Below are 21,442 nucleotides of genomic sequence, written 5' to 3' on the forward strand. Positions count from 1 at the left end.
GGGGATGGAAACACCTCCAGGAAGAAGTTTTCTTTTACTTTCGATAACTCCACTTTCTGCCTCCCCAGGGGATTCACTTCCTGTTCTCGACATTCAGAACTTATTAGCAAATTCAGCAAGGCTTGAAAAAAATCACAAGGGACAAGAGCCGCATCTGGTATTCGGCAAGCCAAAAAGAAAATTCCTCAACAGAAAGAATTAGAAAATAAACTTGATTCCTAAAGCAAGAGGACAGAGATGACTCACTCTAAGAAGAAATGTTTCTTAAAGGAACAGATGCCCCATTTCCAGCCATTCAGAAGAGGGACAGAGACAATGTGTCACCATTTAAACTAACTGGTTAGTGAGGGGGGCGGGCAGAATATGCCACCCCAAAATATACCACTTTGCATATGGATTATTTTTAATTAGACTTTCTTAAGAAATAATCAATGCAAGAAAGACTCTTTGACCCTCCTTTTCCCCCTGAAAGCAGGATATAAATCTGCCATGTGAAAGGTACCCTCCCTGTACCAGGAGGTAGAAAGGTATCCTTATCCTTACAAGGGACAGAGAATTTAAAGCTGAGAAGTTTGAATAAGCAAACCTTATTATTTCCTCACCAATTTACTACTCCAATCCCAAACTTCTTTCTCTTGTCAATTTTTCACAAATGTATTGTTTGCCTACAAGTTATAAAAGCTGCCTGCTTTGGTCATTTCTTTGAGTCTGATATTTCTATGAGCTCCCATAGGTATGAAATTAAATTTGTTCTTCTCTTGTTAATCCATCTGTGTCAATTTAATTATTAGACTAGCCAAAGAACCTAGAAGGGAAGAAGGGAAAAATTTCCCTGCTGCTGCACCTAGAAGTTGGGCATGTTTTATTGGGAAGCATTTACATTGACTACATTTAGTATTAATAACGCCTGTAATTTCCAAAGATAGGTCTAAGACTGCCTGTATCAAATAAAATGTCACTCTCCTTCTCAAGAAGTCCAGGGAGGGGCGCCTGGGTGGCGCAGTCGGTTAAGCGTCCGACTTCAGCCAGGTCACCATCTCACGGTCCGTGAGTTCGAGCCCCGCGTCAGGCTCTGGGCTGATGGCTCGGAGCCTGGAGCCTGTTTCCGATTCTGTGTCTCCCTCTCTCTCTGCCCCTCCCCCGTTCATGCTCTGTCTCTCTCTGTCCCAAAAATAAAAAAAAATTAAAAAAAAATAAAAAAAAATAAAAAGAAGTCCAGGGAGAGGAATTGTCCTTCTGTTCTCCAATCTCAATGCTGAAACCATAGACCACCCATGAGTTCATATGGCAGGGGCTCTTCTAGGGTCAAAGCCAGCCTCTAGCTGAAATGGGAAATCCTGCACAAGGAAACAGGTGGGTCTGGCCCAGTCCTGAGTAGGGATAACAACACTATTTGCTCCTTGGCCATGCTCTTAGGTTTAGTAATAACCAGTGCCTCCTCCATCCCTAAGCCCAGAGTGGTGGTAACATGGAGATTTGTCCCCCAGGACTCGCAGCTTCAAACCCCATGAGGGGTTTCCTCATCCTCTATCTCCTTCCCACCCTCTGTTTCCTGTTTGAAATTTTTTAAGGGCTTTCTTCCTTTTTGCAAAATCTTGTGCATTTTAGAACCAAAACGCTGGCAATAATGCAATACCTATATATTGTACCCTTTATACGAATTATCTCCAATTCTCACCACAATGGAGGGGATTGTTCTCCCATGAGGCTCAAATGGATACATAGATTCAAACTCAATCTTGTTGGACCAAACACAAGGATTTTTCCACTGTAACATACTAGTCTGCCTTCCCTAACACTTAGAATTTGAAATGAACAATGTAGATGGAAGAGCAATAAATTTAAACTAAAACAGAGTCACTTATGCACAAAGGTCAAAAGGTCTTTGAGTTCTCAGTCACCTAAGAAAAGTGAGTTGGCCTAATGGCACAAGCTAACATTTATCAAACATTTTGTGCATGCCAGGCATAGTCACCTAACTTTAGGTTAGTCACTTAACCTAAAATAAGTCACCTAACTTATTTTACCTTCTGAACAATTCTCAAAAGTGAATGCTATATTTTGCTCCCATTTTATGGATGAGGAAACTGAGGCTTGGATGGGTTGAGAGATTTGGCCAAGTGCATATAGCTAGTGGGTGATGGAATGAGGTCTGTTAATCTCTCAGACCCTGAGCAGTTAATCATTGTCTAAATATTAATATGCAACCATGGTTCTCAACTGATCTGAGAATTAACTGGGGAGGTTTAAAAATATACCAATCTTCAGATCCCAGCTTTGGAATTCCTAACTGAGCAGAATCACAAGGGATAAAACAGATCAAGCATTTAAGAGTTCAACAGTTGTCAACAAACATCTCCTACCATTGTTACTTAAGTTCACAACATCTGTATAATGGGTATGAATTATTGGACATATAGTACAGATAAGGAAAGAATTCTGTGTCAATCAGCTGACAAATGCCAGGGCCAGAACACAAACTCAGGAATGTCTCACTTGAGAGTTTGGGCTCATCTTCCTCCCCCCACCCCCTGTCTGCAATCAGGCCCCGCCTGTTAGAAATGGATGAGTTACTGGAAATATCCAGGGGGCTATGCTGAGAATGACTGAAGAGGTCTCATTGTCATTTGTAAAGTATTGGTCTTAGGGTCTCCCAGTCTTAGCTTTTGCTAAAAACAAAGATGAATAACTAACAAGTGAAATGTGAACCTCAAGATGGTTAAACTCTTACTGTGATCTATAAGGATCATTATTAAGTCACATGCTTTACCCAGTTTCTCACTTCAGTCTTGAGATGTGTGTGTGTGTGTGTGTGTGTGTGTGTGTGATTATTTGTATCAAAATGAGTAATGTGCATGGTCCTTTGTCCCAGGGAAGCGGGGAGACCTGAAAATGTTGCAGCTGCAGCAGGGCTTGGGGGAGCTGGTCCCCATCCAGTGCAGGGTAAGGACAGCCTAGCTTGCCTTAGTGCTTTCCACCTTCCTGAATCTCAGCTCCCACCTGAAGGCCTACTCATGTCTACTAATCTGCTAAAAGCAAATTTGGATCTATAACTCTTCCTAAGAAAGGCTAGAAGGATTAACCTCCTTTCCTTTCAAGTAACTGAAGCACACCCTTGCCATTGATTCGGACTTGAACTAGAGGACATTAGTCAAAGACAAATACTAACCACGAAACAAAAATCCCTGGAATGTGCATATTCTTTTGTTGCTTCTTTATTAAAAAGTTGTATATAACTGACCCACAGTCCAGGCGGTCTGGTTTGTGGACCCCTCTTAGCCTTTTTTTTTTTTTTTTTCACATTTTATTTATTTTTGAGAGACAGAGAGACAGAGTGCGACCAGGGGAGGAGCAGAGAGAGACGGAGACAGAATCTGAAGCAGGATCCAGGCTCTGAGCCGTCTGTCAGCACAGAGCACAACGTGGGCCCAAACCCACTAACCTGTGAGATCATGACTTGAGCCGAAGTCTGAGGCTTAACCAACTGAGCTACCCAGGCACCCCACCTTTTAGCCCTTTTTGGCTCTGGCAGCCAGCCTTGGCTCTGGCCCTAGACTCCTTTTAGGGAGTGGTAAGAGAAAGGAAAAGAGATTGCATTCCAATCATTATTTCATTCCCTTCAACGAGCTATCTAAAACTAAAACTAGCTATCTAAAAGTTTTTAACAGTTGGGATTTTAAGTCTTTTGATTTTTGTTTCAATATTGAGATGATTAGACAGTCATGGGCAGATGGAAGAGTTTATAGTCACTGATTTCAATATGTATATTCTGCAACTTGCTGGTTACCAATACCTGCCCCCTCTACTTTCTAAAAGAAACTACTGCAGAGAGGAATACGTACCACTGATCTAGAAAGGAGGAAACTGAGGTCAATGTTGGGCCAATATTTATGTCATCAGCCTAACTTTTTCTATATTTTCTTGAAAGCCTGAGCCTAGACAAGGTGAGGGTCCTTGTCTTGCATCCCAAGAAATGGAGCACCTCAAACCCTACAGACAAATGTCAAGAGCCATTTAAAAAAAATTATTATGGTGGGGCACCTGGGTGGCTCAGTCGGTTAAGCGGCCGACTTCGGCTCAGGTCACGATCTCGCGGTTTGTGGGTTCAAGCCCCGCATCAGGCTCTGTGTTGACAGCTCAGATCCTGGAGCCTGTTTCAGATTCTGTGTCTCCCTCTGTCTCTGCCCCTCCCCCACTCATGCTCTGTCTCCCTCTGTCTCAAAAATAAATAAACATTAAAAAATTAAAAAAAAATTATTATGGTAAAATATGTGTAACATAAAATTTACCACCCTAACCATTTTTTTTTAATTTTTTTAACGTGTATTTATTTTTGAGACAGAGGGAGACAGAGCATGAACAGGGGAGGGTCAGAGAGAGGGAGACACAGAATCTGAAACAGGCTCCAGGCTCCGAGCTGTCAGCACAGAGCCCGACGCAGGGCTCGAACTCACGGACCGCGAGATCATGACCTGAGCCAAAGTCGGACGCTTAACTGACTGAGCCACCCAGGCGCCCCCCATCCTAACCATTTTTAAGTGTACAGTTCAGTGGCATTAAGTACATTCACATAGCTGTACAACCATCACCACAATCCAAGAGCCACTTTTAATGACATAACAATATATTCTTTAGGCACAATGCAGTTTCCTTAAATTTAAATTTAAATTTCTTTAATTTAAGGCATTTTTCTTACTTTATCTCATTTGATCCTTGTCGGTAACCACATTTTTTGGTCCAAGGCAGGCAGAGCAGGTGTTACAAAAACATTTAGGAAACTGAAGCTCTCAGAAAGATGCAGTGACTGAGCTGGGCCTACACAGCTCCTGCATCTATATACAGCCCTAGCGACTGCTTCTTAAAATAGATGGGTGAATTGTTCTCCAAAACATATATTTTCTCTATTTTAAAAGAAGTCATTTCTCACTTTCCACAAAGGACATTCATTTTATTTGTTCCCAATATAGAAGGATTTCAAGAACATCTGTAATAGTAACAACTGCAAAGCATTCATTTTTTCTAAATGGGCAATGATTTTTTTTTCCCTCAAAACTATTAGTAAAAATAATAAAAATATACACATCCTCAGTAGGACAGCTACTGTGCAGGCATAGGCAAGCCCCAGGTGAGACTGTCAAGAAGGCAAAGTGTGTGTTTGGTATCTTCCCCCACACAGGACACTCTTTCTTCCCCCAGAGGTATTGTCTCAGGCTCAGAGTCCATAGTCTGTTCCTACCAAATCCTGCTCTCAACAGACATTCAACCAGAATGATAACTCACTGCTGTGTTAGGAGGGTTAATGTAGTTCTTATTTATCTTTCTTGGGATATTCTATACAAAACCAAAAGTAAACATATATTTACCTTAACTTTAATTTGTGCACAAATGATTTGCGTATTTGTATAAACGTTTATGTGTTCTACAATTTTTTCACCTAAACCCATCTTGTAGCTCTCTTCACATCAGTACTTTATGAACCACCTCAATCCTCTATTACCACTCTATGCATCTAGGCTAAAGTTTAATACCCCTTGGGACAATGTGCATTTAAGTCAGAGTTCTTAAGAACTCTGAAGCCCATTTTGGCTTCTTAGAACAACAATGCTGAAGAGTAAAAATGCCGTGTTGACCCTGAGGCTGACCCTGGGAGCTGTGGCTGTTTGATTCACTCACAATCAGTGGCAGTTTGTGAGCAAAAGGGCTAGATTTTAGAAATGGGTCTTCTGCCACTAGGGTTTGGCATGTTATTTTTTCTTTTAGACTTTTTCTTTTCTCTAAAGGTATTCAGAAGGAGATTAAATGAAAGAGTCCTGATAATATTCATTCTACATAACATATTAGAGGTGTTGGTAACATTCATATTCACTCATTATTAAACAAACATTGGCTAAACACCCAGTGACAGTTCACTGTGTTAGAAAATAAAAAGAAAAGGTCATGAGTAGACATAGAAGCTAGGTTATAAAATTAATTCTTTTGTAATTTACCATAGTGTTTTACAAACTTCTGGTTTCTGAGAAAATGAGTCACTTCTCATCTGACACAACATATAGGAGATCAGAACATGCCCCCCCAAAATATGCCCATTTGGCATAAGGATTATTTTGCGTTAGAGACAAATGAGAATCAACAGATGAATAAAGAAGCCTTCTGGAGCATCCCTTATCTGATTAAAAGTAGAAACTTTTGAGAAATGAAGATGGCCACAATCCCCTCTCCCAGGGAATTTTTATGACCAAGAAAAAGAAGGAAAATTGGCACCAACTTAGTTCGCTCCATAGAGTTACCTTCCCAGTGTGCTGCTCTTAGAAGCCTAAAAGCCTTTGCCTTTGTCTTATCACTTCTGTACATAATATTCTGTGCTGAGATGCTATAAAAGCCCAAGTTTTAACCTTTTTGAGTTACCCATCACAGAGATTTCTCCCACTTGGTGTGCTCTGATGCATTAATAAACTGTTTTTTCCTCTTTTTCATCTTTTATTGGTCTAGTTTTCAAGTACTCAGAGAAGGTAGGGGAGTAAAGGGGAAAAGTTTTTCCTTCTCTACAGTGTCAAGAAAGACCCCAAGGACAGATCAGAGGAGATGCAAAGTATCATGGCCAGGCCTGTTGTTTCCTCTTTCTTTGTGCAAGGGCAGTAAATGAAATTTTCCTGATAGTTCAGACTTTCAGCAAAATATCCACAAGTCAGGACAGTTGTATCTCCAAATAATAGAGGATATGCTAAACACATCCTCATAGTAATAAGAAAAGACAACATATTAGTCATGTCTTTTATTTTGTACTTTTGATGCTTTGACATTTTGAAGCTGATCCTGGAAAGACTGCCACTCCCAGAGCTAGTTAATTCCTAGAGAGAGCAAACGAGCTGCCTGTGAGCAAGTCTTTCATATGCAAATCAATTAATCCAGAGTCCATATCCCCAACCACCTCTTTTATGAGATCTCTTACTCCAGGCCACTATTCCCCTGCCCTAATACTCTAGGCCAGGTACCAAATGACTAGGGACAGCCCCTTATATCCCAGGGCTCACTGAAATTATGGAAACAAATTCATCCTAAGCCTGATTACCCTATCTCACCCACTCCTTGTCTAAGAAATCACAATATGCCTGCATTTCCCCCTCACTCCCTCTGCCTCCTGACCAAGCTGGTGCTTTTCCATGTGGACCCAAATAGAGTGCCACCCCTCTTGGGATCCATGAATATAAACTCTCTCCTCAAGACAGTCATTTCCATATCTGCATGTCTTACCATACCTTATTAAAACAAATTGCAGTTACCCTTAAAACAGCCACACTGCTTTTCTGACATTTTCAATCCCATTCTGCATAGTCTACAGGAGCAGAAGATGAAGTTCCTTGAGAGAGAATCAGAGCAGAAGGTGTGAAAATTAACAAAAGGGAACCTCATTCTGAATGGAGTCAGGGGGCGCCTGGATGGATCAGTAGGTTAAGCGTTCAGCTTTGGCTTAGTTCATGATCTCATGGTTCATGGGTTCAAGCCCCAAGTTCGGTTCTGTGCTGACAGCTCAGAGCCTGGAGCCTGCTTCAGATTCTGTGTCTCCCCCTTTCTCTGCCCCTCCCCTGCTCATGCTCTATTTCTCAAAAAAATGAATAAATGTTAAAAAAAAATTTTTTTTAATCTCATGAAACTTAGGAATCTTAAAAAAAAAAAAAAGAATGGAGTCAGCAGGTTGGGAGAGCTCTCACCCCCTACTACACATTGTTAATTGCAAATCCAACAAGTAGAGAAAGATCTTGCACATGGATATTACTTTACCACCACAGCAGGAGAAAGGAAGGCTTTCCTCCTTCCCCAGCAACAGCCCAGTCAATGAGAGACTGTCACAATTCAACCAATGAGAAGCCACTGTACTCCTAAGTCCCAATTTACTGCAATAGGCTCTTTGTTTATAAAGACCCTCCCAACTTCCCCCCTTTCCTCCATAAAAGAGTGTTTCTCTCCTTTGTTCTGCAGACTTGCCTATGGTTTTGTTATAGCTTGCTTTTTCTGGATTGCACTTCTCTATTCTTGAATAAACCCATCTTTTGCTGGTAAAATAACAGTTTTGTTTTTAAGGTTAACAAAGGACAACTGAAGCATGGGTAAGAGGGGGTCCAGTGGGAGAGAAAGGACTTGCATTTGTCAAAGTGTCCTAGTAAGGAGGGAGATGGGGAAAAATACTTAGTGTAAAGTTAGTATGATGTTATGATTTATAATAAATATATAGTTTGGTCTTCATTCACTCTTCCTGGCTCACAGCACCCAAAACATTTGGAAGTTCTGATAACAATTAGAGCTTCTTTTGTTATAATATTTGGTCTTTTTTCATTTGTTCTGAAATTGCTTCAGAGCCATAATGGTGAAATGGATGTCTTGTTATTCATAACAAACCCCTTTCAACCACAACTGAGTTTAGTTAATGAGATGACTTTTGGAAATCCCCTAAGAATGGGGGAACTGGTTGACAGGGGAACCAACCATGAATGCAGAGTTGGAGTTGGAGTCCCACCTCTTGACCTCTGGGGAGGAGGGAGAGGTTGAATTTTGAATCAATCACCAAAGGCCAATAATCTAATCATTCATACCTATATAATGGAGCTTCCATAAAAACCCGAAAAAGAAGGGGTTTGAAGAACTGCCAGGTTAGTGAAGATGCATCCATATGTCAGGCCCTAAATTCCATGGACACAGAAGTCCTGGTGTTTAAGATCCTTCTGGACCTCACCTTGTGTATCTCTTTATTTGGTGTTCATTTATTTCCTTTAATATCCTCTGTAATAAACTGGCAATCTAGTAAGTAAAATGTTTCTCTGAGTTTTGTAAGCTCCTCTAACAAGTCAGTTGGACCTAAAGAAGGGATTGTGAGAACCTCCAGTTTATAACCAGTCAGTCAGAAGTACAGGTAACAACTTGAACTTGCTATTGGCAACTGAAGTAGAAGGTGGGAGGAGCAGTCTTGTGGAACTGAGCCCTTAACCTGTGGAATCTGACCCTATCTTCAGGTAAGTAGTGTCAGAATTGAGTTAAATTTATGGAACATCCAATCAGTATCCACAGAAAGTGGAGTCAATGGCTTGGTGGTGTGGGGAGTGGGGGGACCACAACAGAGTTAGGGAACTGTCCACAAACCACCCTCACTTCTGATGCAATTGTACCTTTAGGGGGGTTCCCCAAAATGCCCTCAGGTTTGATCATTGAAAGCTGTTATATTCATGGTTGTGGTATTATTATTACATGGTTGTGATTGTGTGTATCTTATAAAGGATACAGATTAAAATTAGCCAAGGGAAGAGACAGATGGGGCAGAGTCCAGAAGGATTCCAAAAGCTGACTTTTCAGTTGTCTCCTCCCCATGGAGTCATGGAGAACATTAACTCCTCTCTGAGATGAGATGTGACAATATGCACTGGATACTGCTATTGAGGGAAGTTAATCTGAGCCTTGGTGTCCAGAGTCTTTACTGGGGATCTGTGGCGATCAGCCTGCCTGCCTCTCTAGTCCTTCTGGGAGATTGAGCTGATACCCAAAGCCCCCACCATAAATCACATCTTTAAACTTTCTGGCATAGTCCAACTCCCCCAGGGAAGAAAAGGACATTCCAAGTCACAGAGATTACCTCCCAGAGGCCAAAGGCAAAAGTCAGCCCTCTTTGGGGGCAAAGTTCAATTTTTTATTAGATACTTAAATTGATCAGGGTGCTTGAAAGAAGATAAGACTTGCACTGTACTTCCTAACAGAAGGCTTGATGAACCACAGACACTCAGAGGACCATTACAGTAAGCCCATTGAAGTGGAATGCTTTAGGAAGTTCTTGAAAGAGTCTCACTTGCAATCCCTGGTATTTGGGAGCAGTAGGAACATGTAGAGTGCTGCCTGCATCTGACTTGGAACATGAAGAAGGTAAGAAAATTATTGATGTTACCACTATTCAGCAGAGGGAAGCTAGGAAGGAAATAAGGTACAATTCAGGATTTTCTTATTGGACAAAAGTTGCCTGGCTCAAAATCTCTGGTTGGATCCCACCCAGAATAACTGGTTGCCAGATCCTTGATATTGTGGAGATCATCCCTATGGCTAGGAGCTTGATTGTGATGAGCAGGATTCTGTATTAACTCAAAAACTCCACTGTAACTGTGGAAAGTTGGAATTCCCCCACACATCTGTGTGTGATGTGTCAGAACCTGGATACCTGTTATGACAGTAGATATCAACTGCCAAGAGAGATCTACAGTTAAGTAGAATGACTTTTGCCTCTTTCCCTTGTCCCCCTGCACCACTCTGGGGGTGCCAGAAACTATGGAGTGGGTGGAGACTGAAATGACAAAGAAAAAAGTCCCTTCCCCTACTGAAGGTCCCCTAGCCAGGACTCACCCTTGAGCTAAAGGTAATGGAGATCCTTTGACTTCTGTTGAGATGGAAATTTTAGAATATCTGAACTAAATTTTTAGTAGGTGAAAATGGGTCATAATTACTAAATAATATCTTTCTTCTAACCAAAAGAGAACCAAAAACTGTGGGATCTGCCCAATGTTTAGTAAGGGTTGTCACAGGAGATGTCTCATACCATCACTGAAAGTAATGGTAGAAGAGAAGATGGTAACATTGTGTGTCAACTATACTTCAATTAAAAATAAATAAATAAATTGGGGTGCCTGGGTGGTTCAGTCGGTTAAGCATCCAGCTCTTGACTTTGACTCAGGTCATGATCTCACAGTTCGTGGGTTCAAGCCCCACATTGGGCTCTGCACAGGCAGCACAGGGCCTGCTTGGGATTCTGTCTCTCCCTCTCTATCCCTCCCCCCACTCACATGCTCTCTAAATAAATAAATAAATAAATAAAGTGATACAAGAAAAATAAAGGCAGTTCCTATCGGTAGGCCAGTGAGTTCAGGCCAATCAGTAAAATAAACACTAGTTTTTGGGGTGGTGGGGTGGTGGGGTGGTGTAAAAAGATCAGTGTTTGCTAGAACTTGAGGAAAGGAGGATGAGTAGTAGGTGGAGCACAGGGGATTTTTATGGCAGTGAAACTATTCTATATGATACTGTGATAGTGGATGCATGACATTTTGTATTTGACAAAACCAATAGAAGTGCACAATAACTGCAAAGACTAAATCCTAATGTAAAGTATGGACATTAGTTAATAATAATAATAGGGGCACCTCGGTGACTCAGTCAGTTAAGCATCCAACTTCAGCTCAGGTCATGGTCTCACAGTTCTGAGTTCCAACCCTGCATCTGACTCTCTAGCTCAGAGCCTGGAGCCTGCTTTGGATTCTGTGTGTCTCTCTCTCTCTGCTGCTCCCCCACTCATGCTCTTTCTCTCTCTCTTTCTCAGAAATAAACATTAAAAATAAATTTAAACAATCAAAAAAAATTAATATGTCAATATTGGTTCATCAATTGTAAACAAATGTACCACACTAATACAAGATGTTAGTAATAGAGGAAAGTGTGTGGAGAGAGAAAGGCTGGGGGGAGATATATAGACACTCTGTACTTTCTGCTCAATTTTTCTATAAACCTAAAACTGTTCCTTAAAAAAAAAGTCTATTACTTAAAAAAAAAAAGTTCTCACAGATTTATGATCCCTAATTAATGGATAAAGATGACACTGCAGTAAATTGAAAAAAGGATAATCTTTATATTAAATAATGACAGATCAACTAGATCCAGCTGTATAAAAATAAAATGAGCCTTTATCTCTTACCTACAGAAAACTCACACCCACATGGATCATAAATCTAAATATGAAAGGGAAAGCAATAAAGCTTTTATAAGAAACCCTAAGAGAATATCTTCCTGATACTGAAGTAAATGAAGGCTCTTATAGGACCTAAAAGTACTGACCACAAGGCAAAACCTGATAGGCTGGGATGTTTTAGAATTAAGAGCTTCCAGGGGCACCTGGGTGGCTCAGTCAGTTAAGTGTCTGACTTCAGTGTGGGTCATGGTCTGTCTCATGGTTCGTGAGTTCGAGCCTTGCATTGGGCCCTGAACTGCCAGTGCAGAGCCTGCCTGGGATTCTCTCTCCCTCTCTCTCTGCCCCTCCTCCACTTGCACTAAATAAATAAATAAACAAACTTAAAAAAAAAGAATTAAGAGCGTCTGCTCAGCAGCATGAAGGCAGGCCACCGAACAGGAGAAGAAATGTTAGGATGTGGAGCAATCTCCAAGATGCGTTGATAACAGGAAGGGGTGTTACACACAGATCAGTCACCAGAAAACAGGCTGGCATCTCCTCTGCAGCCCAGCCCCATTTGATGCCATAGCTCTAAAGTGAAAAACCTTCAAATGATCTTCTGAGGGAAAATTTGCATCTTTCCTTGAGGTGACTATTAACGGACAGATTCACTCAAGCTGAAAACCTAAACTGATAATGTTGCCACTTGTGATCATTGTCACAGCCACCTCAGTCAGCCATGTCCCCATCTGTGAGGTACTAGAAAACATATATGTTGGTCTCTGCCCCGGTTCCTGGCACAGATGTCCTAAAACCTTAGAGATCCCTAAGTTCTATGAGCACTAGGAGCATCTTTTGTTCTGATGAGGTGACTCTGGGTGGGCTGCTGGGTGGGGGCTTATCCCCAGAAAGACCAAGCCATGATTAGAAGCTTGGAGTTTTTAGTCTCACCCCCTCCCCCATCCTCCAGAAAGGGGAGAGGGGCTGGAAATGGAGTTAACAATTGATCATGCCATGAGGAAGACTCCATAAAATCCCAGTAGTGGGGTTCTGGGAACTTTCAGGCTGGCAAACACATCCACACCAGGAGGGTGATGCATCCCAATGTCATGGAGACAGAAGCTCTTGTGCTTGGGACCCTCCCAGACCTCACCCTATATATCTCTTCATCTGGCTGTTCATATGTATTCTTTATCATATTCTTTAATAAACTGGTAAACATAAATAGGTGTTTCCCTAAGTTCTGTGAGCCACTCTAACAAATTAATTGAACCCATTGTTCTGGATATTTGTCTTTATCTTGTTAATTATTTAAATAGTGGGAAAAAAGAGAAAAGTAATTACCATGACTAAGAAAGTAGGGTATCTAGACCTTAAAAATTGAGGCAGTTATTCATTAATTTATTGTGCAAGGGAATTCTGAGAAATCCAGCAACCCCTGGGGGAAAGTGGAGCTGAGGGCAAAGGACAGAGCCAGAAGGAAGGACCTTCAACCTGAAAACTACAAGAACTCAACTGGATTCTCAGTTGATATCAAGAGCAACGTGTAATTTATACATATTCAGTTCAAGGAAAAGTATCTTCTGGATGTCCCAGGGGCTACCAGCCTAGGAAATTCTAGAATAAATCAGTTCCTTCTTACAATCCTAAATAAACCTTACCAGAGGGCAAATGCAGGTGTTTCTTTCTGGGATGTGTTCTTGCCAAGAAACTCCTCCAAAAATATAATGAAAGTCAAATAAAGAACATTTGGCTAGCATACCCTATGAACACATCCTCTGAAATTTCCACAACCAGAGCAGACCCAGCAAATCAATGTGAAGAAAGTGAGGACCCAAGAAGTAAATGAGACACACCTTTTTCTATGCCATGGCAGCAGAATAGGCCATGATGCAAAGTGGAGAGAGCACAGGCCAGAAAGTGAGGTACCCCATCTTGAGTCTGTGTTGCACAATTCAGTTCTCAGTCCAATGTCTATATTCCCAAATAAGGGAGTTAGGGAGTTAGACTAGGCAATCATTATGAATACTTTCAGTCCAGGGGCACCTGGGTGGCTCAGAAGGTTGAGTGTCTGACACCTGACTTCAGCTCAGGTCATGATCCCAGGATTGTAGGATCGAGCCCTGTGTTGGGCTCTCACAGAGCGTGGAGCCTGTTTAATTCTCTCTTTCTCTCTCTCTTTCTCTCTCTCTCTCTCTCTCTCTCTCGCCCCCCCCACTCGTGCACTCTCTCTCTCTCTCTCTCTAAAATAAAATAAAATACCTGCAGTCCAAATATTTAATGAGTATGTGACGATATGCTTTTTTTTTTTTTCATTCAGTGTCTTATTTTTCTTCCAAGGTTCCAGTTAAAACATTCATTCATTGGGTGGGGGAATATATATATATATATATATATATATATATATATATATATATATATTATTTGTTATTATGTGGGGGAAGAAGGTTTTATTATAAACCAGATACTGTTCTGGTATAAAGCAGAGATGGACACAGAAAAAAATCCTAGCCCTTGTAATGTGATTCAGTTTGAACTTTTTCTTGGTTAAAATGAGGAGGAACTTTGAGTTCTGAGACAAAATTGCATAGGTTCACTCTTCCCTGCTCTTCCCCCTCTAAGTGTAGCCAAATACCCTGAGGATAATTCAGCAATTACACAATGACTCTCAGAGGTACAAAAAAAGTAGCAGACTAGGGAGAGGTCTCAAGGTTTGAAGAAGGACACTCTGTGCTTTGTCCCGTAAGTTTTCTTTTATCTCCCATATATGCCAGACTGAGAACTAGACAGGGCTACAAATATAGAACCATCAGTGAACATTTTTTATATAGAACAAAATAAAGAGAAACAACAACAGCCAAAAGAAAAACCTGCTCTGTTTGGCCAAAGGTCTGAGAAAGGAGCAGCCAACCAGAAAACTAGCAGGGACATAGCCCAATTCACACACCAGCAGTGACAGCTTATTTGCCATAGTGGCAGTGTCAGAGGAGATCCCTGCCCAACATCTGTGGCAGCTGCTGTGGCAGCTGGAGGCCCATGCCTCACTCCAAACCCAAGCAGTGGTTCCTATCCTGATGGTTCCTTGGATGTACAATGAGGAATTTTGAATAGCAGATGACAACACTGTTAACCATACTCAGAATTCTGGGTTTGTTAGTGCCTCTCCTGCTGGTTTCCAAACCCAATTAAACCTCTTCATGAGGTCAGGTGAATTGATCTGAGACACAATTCAGATCATAACTGACAAATTCTCAGGCATGGAAAAAGCAGCTACTACCAAAATAGCACAACTTGATCAACAGAAAGAAAGGCAAAAATGATCTGGACAATCAGGTGAGGGTCTTCCCTAAGAGATCTCTGAGTTGGGTTACTCAATAACTAGGTCTCAAAAGAAGAAATTGATGGATAGGCACCAAGGAACTTATGAGCAGGCAGCAAGCCATACGGGGCTTGACAGACCACGAGGATCTCATGCTGACCAATCTATGACAAATACAGACTATTCTATCCCTCCTGATGACCTAGATGAATCATAGAGTCCCAGAAGCTTTTACCCAAACCTCTCCATTTTCAAAAGTAAACAAGATTAGGGCTTAGATGAAGTCTTTCTGTCCTCAGGGGATACTAGAGGCCATATGCAAGGTTAGTTTGATGAGAAAATGGGCAAGAATTTCACTTCAGGGGTCTTTTAGATACTGATGCACTGGTGACTATGGTCTCCCAACCCCTGACACCAATTTGACCACCAAACAGACAATGTGCTCTGGATTTGGAACTGAAGCCACTACCATCAGGACCTCGGCCCAAGCCCAACTATGGATGGTCCTTTTGATCCCATACCAACCTCCATTGTTACACCTTCACTACTAATTACATTAATGGTATTGATGTATTGTCTCTGTGTATCCCCAATCATCTTCACCCTCTATCCGGATAGGAACTGCTACTGTTAGAGCCATCTATCTTACTGGGGCATGTAGAAGACCATGAATCTGCCCAACTACCAGCACTTAGTGCTCTTGTCTCCCCAAAACAATATTGGCTGCCTGAGCTTAAGGAAGCCAAAGTGCTCTGTGAGACTCTTCATTCAATACTCTGTCTTTGTGTAAAACTTGGGATGCCTGGAAACTTACCATTGATTATAGGTGACTCAATGCCATAGCACTGCCCTTACACTGATGATACCTGACATTGTGACTGCTACAGAGGCTACTGACTAGGCTGAGGGAATTTAGTTTGTGACAGTTGACATTGCAAATGCCTTTTTCAGCATCCTTCCATCTGATTATCAGGATTATTTTTCCTTCATGTGAAATGAGTTACAACATATCTTTAATGTCATTGCACAAGGCCACCTAAACTCCCCAGCTATCTACCATCAACTGGTAGGCCATGATTTGGAAAAAGCCCTGCGCCTGGAGGCTTTCTTAATGCCTCTTCCTGGTGGGCCCAAACAAGGACACCACACAGCAAGGACTGAACATCCTGTTGACCTTCATGGGGCAACACAGTTAGGCTATTAACTCAGATAAATACAAAGTCCTAATACCCCACTGAAATTCTCAGGTGTAATCTGGGCCACACAGAACCACATATTCCATTTGAGTTACAGATCTCAGCAACCTCCCCACTTGTGAATTGGAGCCTATGGCAAAAGGACACTGCTACGTGTCATAAGCTCTTGTTGGGCTTTTGGACCCATGAGCTCCTGGATTTGGCCAAAAATTACACACCCTTCGAGAGATCATTGTTGGCCTGTTGTTGGATATTGGTGGATACTAAGTATATGATCCATATCTGTGAAATAACCTTAAGACCAGAAATCCAAATCATGTTGTGAGTCTGAGCAGAGGTCTCAAACTGCTGGGTATGGGTGGCTCAGGATCATCCATAGTAAAGTAGAAATTGTATATACATGTGTGGACAAAACCACTTGGGGCCACTTGGGGCCTCACAACTACATAAAATGGTCTCAAGAATCCCCCTCTGCCCACCAGGCATATTGGTAGAGGAGCCATTGGCCCAGATATAAAGACCTCTCAGGAGGGGTGTCGCCTTAGAGATTGGCACTGGCTGGGGTGGCGAAAGGATCAACATGACTTTGGCTAGAGATTTACTCCACCCGTCCTTGGAAGAGGAAAAGAAAAAACATAAAAAGAAACGGCTAGTTCAAAGCTCAGATTCCTATTTTATGGATGTAAAATGCCCAGGTTGCTACAAGATTACCACGGTTTTAAGCCATGCTCAGATGGTGGTTCTTTGTGTAGGCTGTTCAACAGTGTTGTGCCAACCAATGGAAGGAAAGGCCAGACTCACAGAAGGGGTGTTCATTTAGAAGAAAGCAACACTAATGATCACACAACCTCTTGAATTTGTGTTATATTGCAGAAAGCCTTATCAGTTCAATAACTCCAGTTAATCTACCAAGATAATGTAATTACGTTTAATTTTGTAAGGTATACAATAGTCATCTCCTATTTTGGTGTCAGTTTTTCAATAAAGTTTTAATTATGGGGAAAAAAAAAAACCAACCTCTCAGAACTGCATGGACTTAGTTCACTGATGGTCCTTTACAGTTAGCTTCTCTCTGGCTAGAAGACAGTGCACCTGACTTCCAACTTGAAAGGATTTGTCCCTTAGCAAGTGCAGAAGGAATGTTCAGCACAATGGGAAGAGCCTCATGCAGTATGGATGGCTCTCTAGTCCTCTTCGGTGAAAGAGTCCTACTATATTTCATTGATTTATGGGCTGTGCTAACAGCCTGGCTATTTGTTCAGGCCACTGGCAAGCCTCAAACTAGTATATAAAATAAGCCCCATTGTAGAAACAAAACATTTGGATAAAGATCAATTTGCTCTTAATATGCTTTTTGTTACCCACATAGATGTTCACCAGAGCACCTCCTAACCCGACAAGGAGAAACATAAACCAGGCATGGGCAAACCATGCTTGTCAACTAAACACAGGAACTAAAATGTCCTTTACCCCAGAACAAGCAGATGTTGTGGATTCTGGATCCATGAGAGGGTGGCCCATGGGAATTCACACTAGACTAAGACTACACATATGGACTGTCTTCAGAAGACTTTGAAACTGCATAGAAAAGCTGTCCTGACTGCCATATCACAGACAAGGCAAAAAACCCTGCCCAGAGACACATTCCTGAACCAATGGGTCAGATGTTGCAGGTAAATCATATTGAACCTCTCATCTCATCTAGAGGGTTTTGCTGGATCCTGACTGCCGTTGATACTCTCTGGATTTGGCCTAGACATTCCCATGTATTCCACTGACTCAAGCCACACTATCCAGGACCTACAAGCCCACATTTATTTCTTCCTCAGGTTTCCTGAGCACACTGAATCTAATAACAGCCCAAAGCCACATATCATGTGGCATATAATGGAGCTTCCATGCCCCCATATCATCTCCAAGTGACAGGGCTGATTGAGCATTTTAATGGACAATTAAAGGACAGGCTTAAGCAGCTGGTAGGAGGGGGTAAGATAACCCCAGGCTGTACTATGGTGAGGGTGAGCAGGGGAGAAGTCTGGGCCTCAGAGCAGCAATTTCCTAAAAGGGCACTTGTTATTTGCACCATATGTTTGATCAGACTGTTTAGCCCTTTCCTCTAATTTTACACTTTTGGTCTCTGTGAGGAACAGTGCAAGGTCCTTCTATTCCCTTCAACCCCTTTCTGAAGACTCACATAGATGGGGATTTGGTTAGTTTCAGTTATACAAGAAATTAAACAAGGAGTGGGAGTCAGTAGCCCCTTCTTCATTTACCCTCCAGGGTACAAAGCATGGGTCTTTGTCTACAAGGTCTTTGAAGAGAATCACCATTAACCTATCATTTTTAACCCAACATTTTCCTTAAGTTGGCCCTGCCACTTTGCCCCCAGTAGCCCCATGGGATGAGTATTGTATATAGAATAGAAATTTTTGTTGAGTCACAAGAGGATCCAAACCAGAAGATTTGGGATTCATTTGGGGGATGGGTAAATGGTGTCATCTTTGCTCATGGTACAGAACAGACTGCCTGCTTCATAGTCAGTGAGAAGTCCCTCCAACTGATAGGATGTGAGCGCCTTTGGACCTATGAGCTTGGTTATGCAGAAGGGAGAGATGAAAATCTAACCTCTCTCCTCTGCCACAGAGTAGCTTGTGTGACTTCCACATCACCAAATTTATTGCCACGCTCATCCCAGGAAGTTTTCCCTGCCCTACATTTGACAAATTGCTGGATGTGTCACCCACCACCTGACCACATAGATAAGCATCTGACTGCTATGCTGCTAAATACTACAAATGGGCATTTCTCTAAATATGGACCTTTCTGTTACGTCAGGTACTCCTACCATATTACTCTGAATCCAAAGTATTGCTGCGATTGAATCTGACACTGAAAGCTCAAAATGCCTCCCTAGGTGTCAACTTGTCAGAAATGGGACATTAGGAACATCTTGGCAAAGAGACCTGGGATCCACCACTGGGACTATTTTTGACCTCAGTAGTGAAGGCCTTCTCCCCTACACATGCCCCAACTTACACAGAATTTTCAATTCCATTCAAGGACTCTGCCCACTCACAGCACTTTGTGCACCCCTTTGGAATGTTATTTCTTTAGTGAATATCAGGCCTTCACCTGCCTTCCTCCTAGCAATGAAGCATGCATTTCATAATAAGAAACTTATAAATAGTCAAAACAGCCTCCCCCCAACCCAGGCTAGACATATCATACTACACCAACTAGGATGGGAACTCCAAAACCAGGCAGACTCTGGTTACTCAGGAGATTTACCAGGAGGCATTACCAACTCCAGGCGATTATTTCTACTGTCAGAGTCCTTCAATCAGAAAGGGTCAGGTACCACCTGAGGTCATCAACAGCACTACTTCAGCTTTCAAAGCACAACAGATCAGTCTCAGTTCCTTGGCCCAAGTAGTGTTGGATAACTACATAGCCCTTGACTCCTTATAGCCAGCCAAGATGAGATCTGTGCAACTGCTGGCACTTTGTGTTGTACCTGGATCAATGAGACTGGCAGAATAGAACAATCTATCACCAGCCTTAGGAAAAAAAATCTCCAGGATCTCTACAGTAAGACCAAATGGAATATGGGACATCTTTTCCTAGCTTGGCAATGATTGAGGTTCATGATTACATTTAATCCTCTAGGCAAGTGCAATCATCCTCCTTTGAGTGGTATTGATTCTGACCTCAGACTAATTACCTGGTTCTTAACACAGTCCCTCAAAATCTGACTCATTCAGGCCCATGATGGGATAGTCTATGTTTATTCCTTGGGCTGTAAAAAATCAAAAGATAGAGTTGAGGCCAAAATCCTATGTGTGATCTTTCAGGCCTGGCCATATGCAATTACAAAGGCTTTTCCTCTTCAAGAGCACAGGTAAGCTGCCCTCCCTACACTGGATATACATGCTAAATTAACTTGTTAAGTTGTCTAGATCATTAAATTGTCAAGGTCCTCCAGAACAGTGTGGAAAACTTTATCATGTTCTTGAGTTTAATGAGAATGCCTACAAAGTTTTCCTAGTATGATTTTTCACTTAGGTTTCTGACAGTTATTTTTTTTAATGTTAATGCCAATATAGTTGACAGTGTTATGTTAGTTTCAGTTATACAATATGCTGATTCAACAATTCCATACATCACCCAGTGCTCATCATGACAAGTACATTCCTTAATCCCCATCTCCTATTTAACCCATCCACTCACCTCCCTCCCCTCTGGTAACCATCAGTTTGTTCTCTATAGTTATGAATCTGTTTCTTGGTTTGTCTCTCTCTCTCTTTTTTCCTTTGCTCATTTTTTTCTTGTTTCTTAAATTCCACATATGAGTGAAATCATATGGTATTTGTCTTTCTCTTATTTTGTTTAGCATAATACTCTCTGGCTCTATCCATGTCATTGCAAATGGCAATATTTCATTCTTTTTGATGGCTGACTAATAGTCTATTGTGTATATATATATATATATATATATGCCACATCTTCTTTAGCCACTAATCAATCGATGGACACTTGGGCTCCTTCCATAATTTAGCTATTGTAAATAATGTTGCTATAAACATTGAGATGCATGTATCCCTTTGAATTAATGTTTTTGTATCTTTTGGATAAACACCCAGTAGTACAATTACTGGATCATAAGGTAGCTCTATTTTTAACTTTTTGAGGAACTTCCATACTGTTTTCCAATTGGCTGTACCAGTTTGCATTCCCAGCAATAGTGCAAGAGGGTTCTTTATTTCCCACATCTTCACCAACACTTGTTTTTTCTTGTGTTTTTTATTTTAGCCATTCTGACAGGTGTGGGGTGATATCTCATTGTCATTTTCTTTTGCATTTCCCTGATGATGAATGATGTTGAGCATCTTTTCATGTGTCTGTTGGCCATCTGGATCTGACAATTATTTTTATCAAGTTAGAGATTCTTCTTTTCAACTTAAGCTCCCTAGTATTTTTTTAATCAGGAAAGGGTATTAAATTATCAAGGAAAAAAATTTTGGTGTTGATTATAAGATTTTCTTATCTAAGTTTCCTAAAAAGTTGCTTACATGGTGGTTGTAGATTTAGGGCTAATTGAGCCTTGCAAAATGAGTTGGAAAAAATTTCTTTTTCTATATCCTGTAATTGCTTCAACAACAGAAATTTTCTTGTATATAAATTGACTGTTCATCTATTTTGTCCCTTATTAAATGAATGTGAAGTATTGGCTTTGTTAGGTAT

General features: G+C 41.3%; 2 protein-coding genes across 2 annotated transcripts in view; one reads left to right on the forward strand and one right to left on the reverse strand.

The window, feature by feature from the left end:
- CASP8 (caspase 8) overlaps positions 1 to 21,442 on the reverse strand; it is a 75,834-nt gene that overhangs the window by 26,505 nt on the left and 27,887 nt on the right. The gene's annotated exons all lie outside the window — the stretch shown is intronic.
- Positions 16,737 to 17,204, forward strand: LOC131500380 (small ribosomal subunit protein eS27-like). Its single transcript, XM_058709548.1, has one exon. It carries the CDS (start codon positions 16,782 to 16,784, stop codon positions 17,019 to 17,021), a length of 240 nt encoding a protein of 79 aa, XP_058565531.1. The 5' UTR covers positions 16,737 to 16,781; the 3' UTR covers positions 17,022 to 17,204.

The sequence above is a fragment of the Neofelis nebulosa genome, chromosome 2 (assembly GCF_028018385.1).
Source record: "Neofelis nebulosa isolate mNeoNeb1 chromosome 2, mNeoNeb1.pri, whole genome shotgun sequence".
NCBI classification, from domain to species: Eukaryota; Metazoa; Chordata; class Mammalia; order Carnivora; family Felidae; genus Neofelis; species Neofelis nebulosa.

Coding starts and splice junctions, on each gene's coding strand:
- LOC131500380 (XM_058709548.1), top strand. CDS start 16,782: ATGACTTTGGCTAGAGATTTACTCCACCCGTCCTTGGAAGAGGAAAAG.